This window comes from Acanthisitta chloris, unplaced genomic scaffold (genome assembly GCF_000695815.1).
Source record: "Acanthisitta chloris isolate BGI_N310 unplaced genomic scaffold, ASM69581v1 scaffold24818, whole genome shotgun sequence".
NCBI classification, from domain to species: domain Eukaryota; kingdom Metazoa; phylum Chordata; class Aves; order Passeriformes; family Acanthisittidae; genus Acanthisitta; species Acanthisitta chloris.
The window spans coordinates 43,322-57,257 of NW_008689017.1; the positions used below are offsets into that span (position 1 = coordinate 43,322).

Here is a 13,936-nt window from a genome sequence, read left to right on the forward strand (position 1 = left end):
CCCAGGAGAACAGACAGGAAGAAATTCATGCTTTTTAAAACACAGAGGTGACTTGCTCCCCAAGTAAATTATGATGAAGAGTTTATTTAATTCCCTTTCACCAAATCTGTCATCTTTACCCAAGCACTGTGACCAAAGCCTCTGGCTCTGGTGAGACAGGCATGAAGCTGCAAAGTAGCTTTTTTAAGGAATGAACTTGTTCTTTTTCCTTACTTGTTCTTAATGTTTATTTTTAACAAATCATCATCAGGAATTTGTTCAAGCTCTTGAATGTGAATCTATTTTTGACTAATCCACATTTTTGAATGTGGATTATTAGTTTGTCTATTAAGCCAGAGGGGAAAAATGAATCAAAACTTGACAAAAAAGGACATGCACACCTCTCCAGAATATTCGACCTATGTTCTCAAATGACACCTTCATCTCTTCATCTACACCCACCTTCATCTCATCCATCCAGTCCATAATGTACAGCATTTCCTGGAAAATCTTTTGCAGACCAAGATTCATCTCCAGCCGCTGTCTCCGTGCCCGGAGCAGCTCCAGGAGATATTCCCACAGGCGGATAACATTGTCCTTCCTTGCAGTGATGCGTTTGATATCATGGTAGTTTTCAGTCTCAAGCTCCTTGGCGACCGCAACCACGGCCTGGACTCGCTCTTCATATGCCGCAATGTCTGTCTCAATGGCCTCATGCTTCTTTGTTGCAGCCTCTACTGCTGGAAGGTCAAAGCCAAAATTATCCTGCAAAGACAGAGGCACTTCTTCAGGAACAGCTGCTGAGGAGAAAAGCCACACTGCTCAATCCCTAACATCAGTGCTGACAGCAGAATACACCTGTTAGCAAATCTGGGATCTCAAAATGCTCCAACAAGTCTTCCTTAATAAATTAAGAGATACCTCTGATAATGGAGAACCACTGATAAAATCAGAGGTATCACTCACTACCTTTGGCGGAAGAATCACATGGCCATCAGGATTAGGCTGGGACTTTGGATTTTTTTTTTAATCCCTCATATTAAAAGTATCTCTAATATCAAAAAAGAAAATTAATTCCTGGGCTAATTTCACTGAATTCACCAAAATATTCAGAAGTAGTTATTTCCTCATCAAATCTCCTGATCAATTCAAGGAAGGGATACCCCAAATGCATTAAAGACAGGACCTACAGTACATACACATATACAAGAAACACAATAAATAAATACACACATACATAGATTCAGAAAAATACGAGGCACAGGGGATGAAATGTTCTCTTTGCAAGACCTGTATGCTCTAATTACTCATGGGAAACATTTTAGTCACCCAGACACTTTGTGAGAGCAGCACCTGAGAAACAAGCCGTTGATTTTCACTCAGCCAAGTTTCCCTCATAGCTGCCTTGCGATCGAATCTGCGTGCAAGTTGTTCCAGTTTCTCCTGTCTGATGAGCTCATTTCGCAGTGCCAGTTCTCTTTCATGTTCAGCTTTTTCCAGTCTTTCCCAGGCCTTAAGATGTAGAGAGAAAAAATAACATGAGTCTTCTAAACACACATTCTTATAAGATTATGATAAATCCCATCTTCTTTGCATGGAATCAGGACTGAAGTCACTACAGGCAAGTTCCTCAAAGTGGCTCATTTATTTATATGCCAATAAATCCAGTTTGCACTGGTTGGCCTTACACCTTGTTTGCTAATGTAAGCACATGACTTAAAATATGTTATCAACTTAGTCAGCAAGGGGTGTAAGAGTTGTTTATCTCAGATGGATTTTCTCTGGTTCTTTCTTTTTCCCCCTCCCACCAAAGCCTAAGCAAACCACCTGGCGTGAATGTGTGAGAAACCATTTGTTTAAAAATAAAAGTCTCCTGAGCACTGCTTCCAAACAAGTGGATTCTATCTTCCTCCTTTAGGAAACGAGAATTAAGACATTCATGGCCTCTCACCTCCAAAAACCAACATACAATTGTTGTTCTTCATTACATCCACTTTGGAAAAGCAAACAACTGCAAAATTTGATTAGTTTTGGCTCGTACAAGTCCTTTATTCCCCCAACCCAAAAGTTATTCACATGCACACTGACACTACACAAATAAGTCTCGGGAGCATGTTGGGAGTCAGCTGATCACCTTTCAGATCTCCTTACAGACAACAAAATACCCACAATTAAACACAGATTACCAGAGATTCTTCTAAATCTGAACAGATATGAAACTGCCTGAAACACAAGTATTTGTGGCATTCACAGGCATGGGGGCTTACTGCAACCAGGAGAGCTGAGCAGCCTGCTGCTCTCTGGGATGAGGCCACAGACACCCACAACGGCTGCTCTGGGAATGCCAAGCATGATCAAACACAAACGAGGAAAGCTCACAGGTTTTCACTGTTTGTTACCCTTGAGAGAGCTTGTCAGCTCTACTCTGCTTTACCAGCACAAACCAGGACTGCAGGGACTCCGAGAGGGATCCCTGAGCTCAGGCATGGCGCTCCCTCCACTCCCCCATGATGTGAGCAGAGGTCAGGGGGGAGGGCACAGTACTGACTATTGCTGGTTTCTGTCACTTAACTCTAAAGCCAGGATGAGGGAGGGACAAGGCAGGGCTGTCAGCCCCATGATCAGAAGGACTGAGCACTCCTCCAGCATGGAAGTTGCTATCCTCATCCATCATTCTACAGAGTCTGAGGATACACAGGGACCTGGTAGTGAGTCCAAGCTTCACATAGGTCACCCCACCTCTCCCAGACCTTATGCCCCTCCCACATCAAAGCTGGAGATCATAAATAGACTTCTTCCCAATTTCTTGAGAGAGACTGAAAGAAAACATCAAAAACCCAAGTCACAGAGTGGGAGCTGGCTCAATTTACCTTGTTAATGTCAGAGATGAGTTTGCCCTCCCTTGGCATGTACACTTTCTGATTGTTGGCTCTCATTTTGCTTTGGATGGTGAAAAGCAGCACTTCTAGGTTTCCTTTTTCTGTAAATCTAAACAAAAGTTTGCAAGAGAATTGAGTCACAATAAAGCCTTCATTGCTACTAAGGTGTAATCATGGAATCAGAGAATGGCTTGGGTTGGAAGAGACCTTAAAGATCAGCCAGTTCCACTCCCTGCCACGGTCAGGGACACTTTCCACTAGCCCAGGTTGCTCCAAACCCTGTTCAACCTGGCCTTGAACTCTTCCAGGGATGGGGCAGCCACAGTTCCCTCTGGGCAACCTGTTAGTGCCTCACCACCCTCACAGGGAAGCACATCTATAAAATACTTAATATATTCAACTAAAATAAACTATAATAAAGCCCTTCTTTAAAATATTGACATGCTGAATGGAGTATTCTGATAAACACCTTCATCTTGTGTGGAAGCTGGAAGCAATGGAAATAGCTCACACATCCCTTGGAGCCTGTTGGGTCAGACAACAAAAGCAACTTCACAGAAGTCAGTTGTCTGAGTGTTTGGATTTAAACCTCCTTAGGGGACAAAAAAACTGCATTTTTTTTTTTATTCTAGTGCATGTGTTGTCCCAGTTCACTCCATCAACACAAGAAATGGAAGTTTTATTTAAAGCCCACTGCAGTCAATAAACTCTTCCCACTGTCTTCCCCGAGTTGTACGCCTGGGAAATAAACAAACTCCACAGGCACTAGGGAATAGACTGCAATTTTAGAAAACGTCTGGATACTCTGTAATGTTTTGGGTTGTGATTATTATCCATTAGAACTTAAATGAGACAAAAAATAATAAACACATCTGATACTATGATGCTTAAAGACGCCTTCCAGAAATAAGTTGCAGAGTTGTGCTTGTATTAGTTTTGGTAAGCAGAGCTGTTTTACAAAGCCAGACATGCTTCCTCTTGATTCTGGATAAGCGGTACGATTCTTTTAATAGCAGTGTATTGGTATTATACAGTGCTATTAAAAGCATGAGTGGTGATGTTACTGTACTACCGTGGTATGCTATTACCACTCATATGATAAGACAGGCATCTGAGGGCAGGGCCAGCTTCCAGCACACCCAGATCTTGCAGGAGACACAGTTGTCTCATTGCTGTTGTTATATCTGCACTCTGAGTAGCATAAACCAAACAGGCCTCGAGTTATCTCGACAAGTGCCAATCAGGAATATGATAGCTGGGCTTGTTCAAAGAAATCAATCCTTAAGCCATGATTAAAATTACTTGGATGTGTATGTTTGTAAAAAAAAAATAAAAATCAGTGATTGACTAAACTAAACGAGCAGTGTTGGTTTAAGCTAGGATTGAAATTACTTGGGTGGTTTCTCCACTGTGCGGTAGGTGTTGAACGCCTGCAGCTGCTGTTGCACACCAACTAGTGAGTTGGCAAACTTGCGATTGTTGAGGATGATAATGGTTTGCTCAATCCACTCCAGCAGGTCAGAAGCCAAGGACTCATATTTTTCTATCATTTTCTCCGTTTCAATGGCATTGTCAAGCACCTGCAACGAGCAGCACAACACAACGTGAGTCACAAGGGCTGTGCTCTTCAGTCATTTTAATCCAACAAGCCACATAAAAGAAACTGTTGGGAGACTGGAGCTATGAATCAGAGCCCTCACTCCTCAGCACCACAGGGGCTGGGATCCCTGAGGAGTGAGAGCTCTGCATCTTTCAGCAGTGAATTCCCATGATCCCACAGCAAAAGAGGGGCAGAGCTAAGGCTCACAAAAGGATTCATGCTCAGTCGGCCAGCAGTAGGGATGGGGCAACGCTGCCAAAGGGCAGAGAATGATTGCACGTGTTTTAAATGAGGGACTTTCTGCGCTCCAGAAGAGACAGAGGACCCAGAGGGTGAGGAGTAGTTAATGAGAAAGGAAAGGCAGCAATGATGCAAAATTAACAAGCAAAAATAAACCACCAGCCAAGTGTTTTCTAATGTGAGGCAGCTGGAAATTAACTACTCCTCACAATCATATGGGAATATTTAACATTCACAACACATTCAAAAGCAAAAAATAAAAACTACCATACAGCAGACCCATAAAGAACTAACACCCAAGAGGAAAAAAAACCCCAGAAATATTTCACCTGCTTTGTAACAATTTATAATTTAAACTTGCAAACCTTTCCAATACGTTTTCCTTCCACAGCTAAAGCTTTCATCTTGGAGAAGTAGTGGTAATATGTCACCACATAGGTGATGATTGACTTTTCATCAGGATGATCAACACTGATATCTGCAAACCAAACAAGAGTTGTCTCAGCATGCTGAGGGCACATGGGTTACACCAACAGAGCTCACAGTGCACCAAGGATGCACTGGGGGTCAGAGAGAAGGGTTCAGTGGCAGTTCAGCCCCTAATCAGTTTGTGTCCTAATCAGAAATAAATGGAGCAGTTTTGGACTGGCTCTGGACAGCACTGAACTCTGTCACTAAGTGCAGCTTTAACCCTTTGGGTTGGTGTGGACTGTGGCTAAGGTATGTGTCTGTGGGCATGGGGCCTTTGGGCCTTATAGTCAGGTTTCACAGCTTTGCCGCAACTTGTGCATGGCCAAATAACTCCTCTGGTGCCTGTGTGAGTTGACAAAACTAATGCTAATTGAGAACTTCAGTGCTGTATCAGCATTTGGAGAAGAATTCAAACCTAATAGTATGTCTGTCCAGGCAAATCTGAGAGATACAGATGGAAACCAAAATACTTCCTTTCCTGCAGCAATTCTGAGGCAAATAAGCAAGAAGAAACTCGCCCAAACACATCACTTCTGCCCTGTGACAAGAAAGGTTCTCGTCCCAGCACTGAGCACATGAAAGCACAGGCTGAAATTTCTCTGCTTCTCAGAGCAGATCAGAATGCCTCTGACTGGAATGACTTTATAGTAAACACACACAGGATTACAGGCTCCTGTGCTACTGCTTCTCAGTTTTCTGCTGCAGACATCTCCCTCCCTCTCTGACTGTGTCACCAGGTGAGTCAGCAGTATCCAGCTGCTCTGAACACAAAAAGCTATCACAGAGATGTGCTCTCAACAAGGAAGAGTGGGAGAAAAGAGCCCACAAAGAGCCATGAAGTGCTGAAACTGCAGGAACTCTTACCCTCGGGGTCCAGAAGCTTGGTAAGACCAAGGTGCTGCTCTGCGAGGTTGAAAGCATTCTGCAGATTGTAGTGTGCATTTGATTTCTTCAGCTTGTCAAAATCAATCAGATCAGGCCTAGACAGGATGGAAAGTTCTTTAGATTTCCCAAAACACAGTGCAGCCACGCTCAAATGAACTAAAATCTCCAACCCTCAGAAAACTCAGGCTCTCAGGCTGCCAAGGCTTCACATGCCCAGCAGCACTGTGCATTTCCATGGCACTGTTAAGGTAATGAAACAATGCCCAGCACATGGCATGGCAGAACCTAGCCATGGCAAAGAACAGGACAGAGCTTAACAGCAGGGAAGGTGACCCTGCAGAAGAACGGAACAGAGTTGTGGCCACGAGTCTCCGCATGCCCATGGAAGCAGACAATCCATCCAGATAACTCTGCCTGAGCTTGGCACGAGCAGCACCTCCAGCCATGTCAGCCTAGTACCACATTTTGCCATCCTTGCACAGGGATTTCCTTCCCCTCCAGGCTGCTGTGTGTGTGGTTTCCCCGTGTCACTCCTGAATTCTAGGCAGCCAGACCTGGTCATGGGTTGCTCATAAGGTATAAGAACCAAACCAAACCCAAATAATCGCAGGTGTAATTTATTCTCTTGAAACCAAACATAATCTGTTTCGACTTGCAATGTGAGAAGCTGTTGACCAGCTGAGCTCACAGTGCCCACATGAGTTCTAAAGCTCAAAACAAGACAAGCTGCTGGAAAACTCACCAATTCCTCAACTTCCTCCTCTTCACACATTTTAAAATCAAGCTACAAGGTAACTGCAAAAGCAGGGCACACTGCAATGTCCAAGATTTCAAAAGCTATAAAGAGATTTACCCACACCTACCTGTGCTTATGTATCAGTGCATTGAAAGCCATCCCATCCCTCCAGCTTGTTGTGAAGTTGTGGATGTTGACATTGGGGTAACTGGCAGAACAAAAACAAGGAGAATGAAATAGGGGATAGCGTGAAAAAGAGCATGTTACTATATATGTTCATGGATTATCAGATTGCCACATTTATCACTCAGCATTAATACCCTAAATTCAGAATTTTCTGACTTGCAAACATCATTTCACTTCTCTTGGTTAAATTCACTTAAGGAGAGATAAGTGTTTGCCCATTTAAAATTATTTCAATGAAAACCCAAAATGCTTTAAGAGCTTTAGAGATAATCACTTAATCCACACTCACCCAGCTGTTTTCATCTGACACCACAAAAGCAAAGCATCTTTAGCAGATTTCTTCTCTTTGTTGTCCTCAGTTTCAACACTGATATCTTGGATCTAAAATTAACATAGAAGTTTTCAATACTTGCCTGAGAAAAAACATTGCCTTTTTTTAAAACATCAAAGGAACACTAAGAAGCACCAAATTAAAGTTATTAAATATTATTATGGTATTTCTTATAAATTTATTGTACGATTTTATTATCCTTTCTGCAAAGGGACTTTACGGCCTTTTTTAACCAAGGGCAAAGACCAGTAGGCAATTTGCTGGAAAACAAGACATCTCAGCCTTTAGCTGGGACACTAAACCCATTCCTGTGGGTACCCTTAATCCATGTCAGTGCCAAGTCAGGCAGGTTACTGACAACCAGCTTGGAGAAGGAAAGCAGCTGAGGGCAGCATTTCCTCCTAGAGGTCTATGACTGGAGCTTCGTATTTATTAGTGATTTAAGAGTAAAACCATTTGACTTTCTGCACAGGAAATTCCCACTGTAGATCAGGAGCACCATGAGGACTGATTTATCTTGACAGGTACCTAAGCACTTCTCACTCCCATCGTCTGGGAGCACCTGGGTGCACCCTGTTCCTAACAAGCACAGTGAAGTATAGTACAAACAGGGATGTTAACCCATGTGTGTATCTGTGTATGGACACAGCTTTACCTGGAATCTCAGGATAATAGTCCAAATAAGGCCAAGTGTCAGCCTGTGATTCCCATCCACAATATCATGAGATCCCATGTTTTCTAGGTGCACTCTTTGCTCTTTCAGGAACTGGAGGGCTTTATCCACATTCTCCAGGCAATGGATGCGCATCCTTCCTTTAGTTGGTTTAGGCTAGAAGGGAAAATGGAGAAGAAAACATGTATTACTGTGGATTGACAGGGGAAAAACCAAAGAGCTTCATAACTGTTTGAGTTTCATGGACAAAACTGCTGCTTGCACATTCCAGCCCATTTTCACAAGGATAATGGTAGCACATGTCCAACCCGTGGTGGAAAAGCCAATAACCTTGACCTGAGCCAGACACATGGCCCCAGTTCCATTTGCCTTTCAAAGTATTTTGCCTGCTTGCTTCCCTCATGTTCCCTCTCTGGGATATTCACTCACAAGCTGGAAGAGAAACTATTCTGTTCAGATCACACCACAGCTGTTACATTTTCCAGTACAAGTTCTTCTACACTTAAAAATAAAACTCCTGAAGAAAGAAATGGCTTTGCTTTTTTTGGTCAGTAAACAGGATAAATAGGAAGAAAATAAAAGAGATGTATTCCCACCAATATCTTCACAGGGAAAAAAAAGTAAAAATAGTAATTAAAAAATCAGCTACACCAACACAACACTATTTTATGGAGGCCCAGGGCAAATGAGAATGAATAGATTAACAGCATGCAGAGTCTGCTGTAAAACTGAATAAAATTAAAGGAACTTTGTTCTGCAGATAAGGATTACAGCTGAATAGCCTGTTCAGTGCTCACTGAGATGGCACCAAATGTACTCAGCCAAACAACTAATTGACACAATTTCCTTGTTTTCTGCAGTGAATGTAATTAACTGGCCATGGAAACAGCTCAAGCAAAATCCTCACCCCAGCCTGCATTCAAGGAGAAGAGCTGGAGCCATGGGAAGGTCCCTGGAAACAAGAACCAATACAACAGGGGATGGTAAAGAGGGAACACTTGCCATAAAGATGCCCTTTGGGACACATAAACCCACAGGCCATCAGCTTCAGCACCAGTTGGGTTGGGGCTGTCCTCCTCCCGAGGCTGGGGAATGACATAGAGACAGTAAACCCACAGCTCCCAGCCAGGGCAAACATTTCCAGGAGCCTGACACTGCTTTGGGGTATAAAAGTCCCTCCAAAGAGGTACAGATTGGATGTACACCCTGTGCACACACCATCCACCCCAAATCTGCTAGTACAGGGTGAAGGGTCACAGCAGGGCATTACCTCCACCACCTCTATTGCCTCAAGTTACTGAGTCAAAAATGGTTTGAAAAGCTCTTTTTCTGCTCTCAGAAGCTCCAGCATCAAGGTGACAGAGCCAATGAATGCATGAGAAATATTTTTTTTAGAGGAAAAGGCATCCGAGTCTGGTTTGTGCAAGGTGTGGCTTTGCTTGCCACACTCCCCTGCATAGCCTTGGGATGAGGCATAGTGAGACACATTCACTGGGCTAACACAGCTCCAGATACTGAGAAGAGGGAAAGAAAGCACCTAAACCCAGTCTTCACAGGCACATTACAGGGAAATTGGTTTTACATCAAAACCTTTCCCTTTTCCATGACAAAAAAGTGACAGAACTCACCACAGAGAATATACTTAAACAGTTTGACCTTTGAGCATCCAAGAATTGTAAGGAGTTTACTAATCCTTTATTTAGTCATGGAAGAAACTAAGCTAAATGCTTAATCCTATGCTGAAAACAATTTCCAGCTTTATTTTTCTGTTTGGGAGAAGCTGGTTAACAGTGTGTGCAAACCAAATTACAACTGTCCTCTTGCATGCTGGCTGGATTCTTGGCCTCTGTGCTCAGTGAGACTATCATATGCTATCAGCTTCTTTCCAAACACTGTGCTGTACAGAGGATCTTATGTAGTAAGGTCTGGACTAAACACTAGGATTAGGAATCAAGCTGAGCAAAGTCAGGAACATGCAGGTGTTCCTCTTATTGGATGTTCTCATTTTGAGTTTCTCCCACACATCTCCAAGGACTCTCTGGGTCTTCATCAACAAAAATCATAACAGCTTTGGACAAATGTTTGTGCAAACAAGGCTGGAGGTCTTAGAGAGGACAAAGAGCAGTCCTGCTTCCCCGATTAGCATCCTAAATCCCAGACTCTGCTCCATAGGCATATGGCTTCAGAATCTGAATCCCAGTTTCAAAGGTGAGGAAACAATTCCTCCTTGCTCCACTGCACCAGTAAACACACCATATTAAAACAGTTATCTAGGCTAGATTCTGCTTTCTTACCATTTGATGTTTTTGTCTTGATTTTAAGCTTTCTGCATAATATACTGCCTTTAGATTCCTGCCTGGGGGCCATGGAGATGTCAGAACCTGACCAATAAATGCTAAAATAAATTCCAAGAGGCTGAAGAAGATGGGCAAGTGGATGCTGCATGCTGATCCTCCTAGAATATTTTCGGGGTGTGTAATCGTCTCAAGGTTCAGTGCATTGCGTATTCTTGTTTGCAGAGGAAGGTGTGGAGGAATGTACTATTCAAAGAGAGCCTGCTGTCCTCCAGCCTGAGATAAGGAAGCTACAAAAAGGATTTGTGGTAGTGCAGGATACACAAATGATGATGCAAGCGCAGCTCCAGTGCTCTCACCGGGAGACTCCTGCCTGCTCCCCACCTTGGCAGCTGCCTATGCCCTGTTTGCATTTCCCAAATCTGGAGTGAGGAATGTAAATGAACAGCACAGCCAGAGTCACAGGACTGCTCTGAGCTTCCTATTTGTCAAACCTTGGCAGGCAGACAGGAAGATTTACACAGAGGTGGAACGGTTGCTATCTTAACCCTCAAATAATGGGGCATGTTGGTCTCAGTTGTTCCTGTAGCACCTGGTACCTGCAGTGAACACGTCAGACCTAACACATCGCTGAGGTAAACAGTCTGGCATGGAGAGAAAGGTGTTCTGAGCAAACTGCAGCTGACAAACACCATGATTACTTACCTCCATCCACATAGGCACTTCTGTGCACGTCAGAGTTTCCTTGGCCTTACAGAGTCATTTAGGAAGCTCTCTTTCTTGCCACACCACGCGCACAACATACTGCACTGGGCCATATGTTCAACTCATTAACCAGAGTCTTAAGTCACGAAGCTTCCACTAATAGGAGAGCTTGATGACAAGTGATTACACAGCTGCCATCCCCATGTAGCCTTGGGTCTTAGCTAAAGACCCGTATTTCTTTGAAAAGATTGCTGCAAATTAGGCAGTTAAGAGCATAGCCATCATTTAAGGAACTGAAGGAAAAACTGATACCCAGCCAACTCCTGACACCCAGTTTTCCTGTTGTGCAGCAGCATTTTTCACTTCAGGGGCTTTCTTGCTCACCATTCCCTGTGTGGTATCAAGGGGACTGCCTCAGCACACCTGAAGAAACAACTTGACCCATTCATGTAAATTCATTGTAGATATTCCCCTAACCAGACAAAGCCCAAGCTTTATCTATCCAAGTAAAATCAAGTGCACCCAGGAACATTCCTGAGCAGTGGGATGCAACTAACACCACGGCTACAAACCCTGCAAGGCTTCCCAGGGTGGCCATGGCCCTCTCCAGCCATCTGTGTCCTCTGCACCCCCCAGCATGCACAAGTGAAGGGAGCAGAGGTGTCCCAGGCCCACCCCACACCTGCATCCAGCAGCTGTGTTTACCAGCAGAGCAACAGCCCAGCTGCCCACAGGGCCCAGGAATGTTCCTCAGCACATCAGTTCACCATTACCACGGGATCTGAGGTGCTGGGGAACATTTTGTGCTCTGTGCCTGTCAGATTCAGGAGCAGGGAACATGCTGCTGGAAGCACTCAGCATCTTACCAGCAAGGAACCTTTGAAGATGAGTTGCTTTGATTTCTACTGAAACCAGCAGGAAGGTATTTTAACCGTGTCTGGATCTAGCTAAAGCAATAGAATTCTATTTTTCCTTTAATGCATAAAAAGACATTTTCAGTGCTGAACCCTCAGTGCTCAGTTTTACTGTACTTCAGTCAAGCCAAGAATTCACCAAAATCCATACCAAAACCCCAGACTGGATATTAATAAACACTCACAAGTCTCTCTCCTGAAAGAACTTCCAGAAGCTTGATAAGCATCCTTCCATCACGAAGGTCAGTGTACAGGTCTGTAATCCGGCAGGACACACGTGCCAAGTGGGAATTAACCCACTTGGTGAAGGTCTTCTTCTGAACTGCCTCACGTTCATCTGTGGGAAAAACAACAGAATGTTACTCAAAATAAACCACAGCTCATGCATCTGCATGAAATGGGATGTTAAAACATCTAATACTAAATGAAAGGTATGGCTTGTCTTCTCAACAGGATCATTAATGAAATTAGGACTTTTCAGTGAAAATTCACCTTTCTTCCTATTTTACGACATTTCCTAGTATCAGTGGGAACATTACCATCTATGGAATAAATTTGAACTATAGATTTCAAACTGACTTGCTGCTCAGATAAGCAGCTCTCCAGGTGTATTGAGCTCTGCTATAAAGCTACAACATACATGCCCCTTTGGAGCGATCAAACTGTTCACTGATTTGATCCGAGTTATCTTCCACCACTGGCAGAACAGGCTGACGTCTGCTCTTGAACACACACACAAATCTACAACAGATCCCCTGAAATACCACAAGTCACTTTGGATTAAGACAGGTACAAAAGAGAGCAGAGAACTAAGCTTCCCACTGACTGTTTTCTCATGACAATATTTACTTGCAGATTCAACATTTGTAACTGTATTTACACAATGTCAAGATGAACTTTTCCATAGCTGCATGCCTGAAGTGGACTTGCATTTATTTAAAGCCATAGAAAAATAGATTCTTTCCATCTTTCCTTCCCTTCCCAGAGTCTTCCACAACTGTTTATGCAGGGAAATATTGCTGTGAGAGCTCTCTTGCTGCACAGTCTTACTCCAGGCCACATTAATTCACAAACTCCTAACCAGCTATCTGCCAAGCCCAGAACTCTCAGACAGAAAACATTATACATCTCTGTGGTTAAATTCTTCTGCCAAGGACTTTGGATGAAGCCTTTCTTTGTTAGCCAAAAGACACTTCACTGAGCTGGGAACTACTACAGACCAGAACTGTCAAAACACAGGTGCTCTGACTCGGACTCTGAAATCCACAATTAGACATATGAATGGAAGTACTCTGCTTTCCCAAACAGCCAAGATTCCAAGCTTCCTATTGGTCTCTATGAAGTTGCTGGCACATGCAGGAACAGCACATGAAGACTGGTAAATCCTAAACCACAATGTAGCATGTCTCCAGCTCTGAAAGCTCCGAGTACATCACTTGAAACACAGAAAACATTAATAAGTGCAAATCTGACTCCCCAGGATTTTGGTGGATGCTGTCCTTCCAAAGGAAGGACTGGGAGACTGGTGTGGTGGGGGCATGATCACAGCACATTCATAACCAGGTGCTCCACACCTGCAGGACCTTGGAGGCAGCAGCAAAAGCCTGACCTTGGTGACGTGGAACGATAAAAAGAAGCTGAGGCTGAAGATAAAAGGCTGGGGAACAAGTAAAAGAAGAAAAGAGTAAGAAGGGAAATCGGAGGGCAGAATGGTGCTAAGTGGGAGGGAGAGCAGACCTGCAGTGCAGTGGCAGTTTGCTCAACTGCATAAACCCCACCCTAAGATTTCAGTTCCTCCCACATATTTCTGAACTTACCCACATGGTAAGACATGACCAAAGCTACAGCACTGAAATTGCCCCATTTTTGACAGCTTTTACCTATCTGTAAGGTGTGGGACTTGGAAAGCTGTGAAAGGTGTGGTTAGTGATAAAGCAGCAATGTGCTTTCAGTGAACTGACAGTTTACATTACTCATGTTTGCCCTCACTCCCTGTGAAGCAGGGGAGCACTGTCACAGAGGAAGAGAACAGGAAATCAGCAG

General features: G+C 43.6%; 1 protein-coding gene across 2 annotated transcripts in view; it reads right to left on the minus strand.

The window, feature by feature from the left end:
- SPTBN1 (spectrin, beta, non-erythrocytic 1) overlaps positions 1-13,936 on the minus strand; it is an 83,005-nt gene that overhangs the window by 36,328 nt on the left and 32,741 nt on the right. For both annotated transcript variants that reach the window (XM_009081277.1, XM_009081278.1), the window contains exons 2-11: positions 12,079-12,230; positions 7,963-8,136; positions 7,266-7,357; positions 6,918-6,998; positions 6,034-6,149; positions 5,064-5,176; positions 4,251-4,438; positions 2,850-2,967; positions 1,333-1,491; positions 442-744 (exon numbers count right to left, since the gene is read on the minus strand). In XM_009081277.1, coding sequence (XP_009079525.1) covers positions 442-744; positions 1,333-1,491; positions 2,850-2,967; positions 4,251-4,438; positions 5,064-5,176; positions 6,034-6,149; positions 6,918-6,998; positions 7,266-7,357; positions 7,963-8,136; positions 12,079-12,230 — 1,496 coding nt within the window. The remainder of the gene's footprint in view (positions 1-441; positions 745-1,332; positions 1,492-2,849; positions 2,968-4,250; positions 4,439-5,063; positions 5,177-6,033; positions 6,150-6,917; positions 6,999-7,265; positions 7,358-7,962; positions 8,137-12,078; positions 12,231-13,936) is intronic.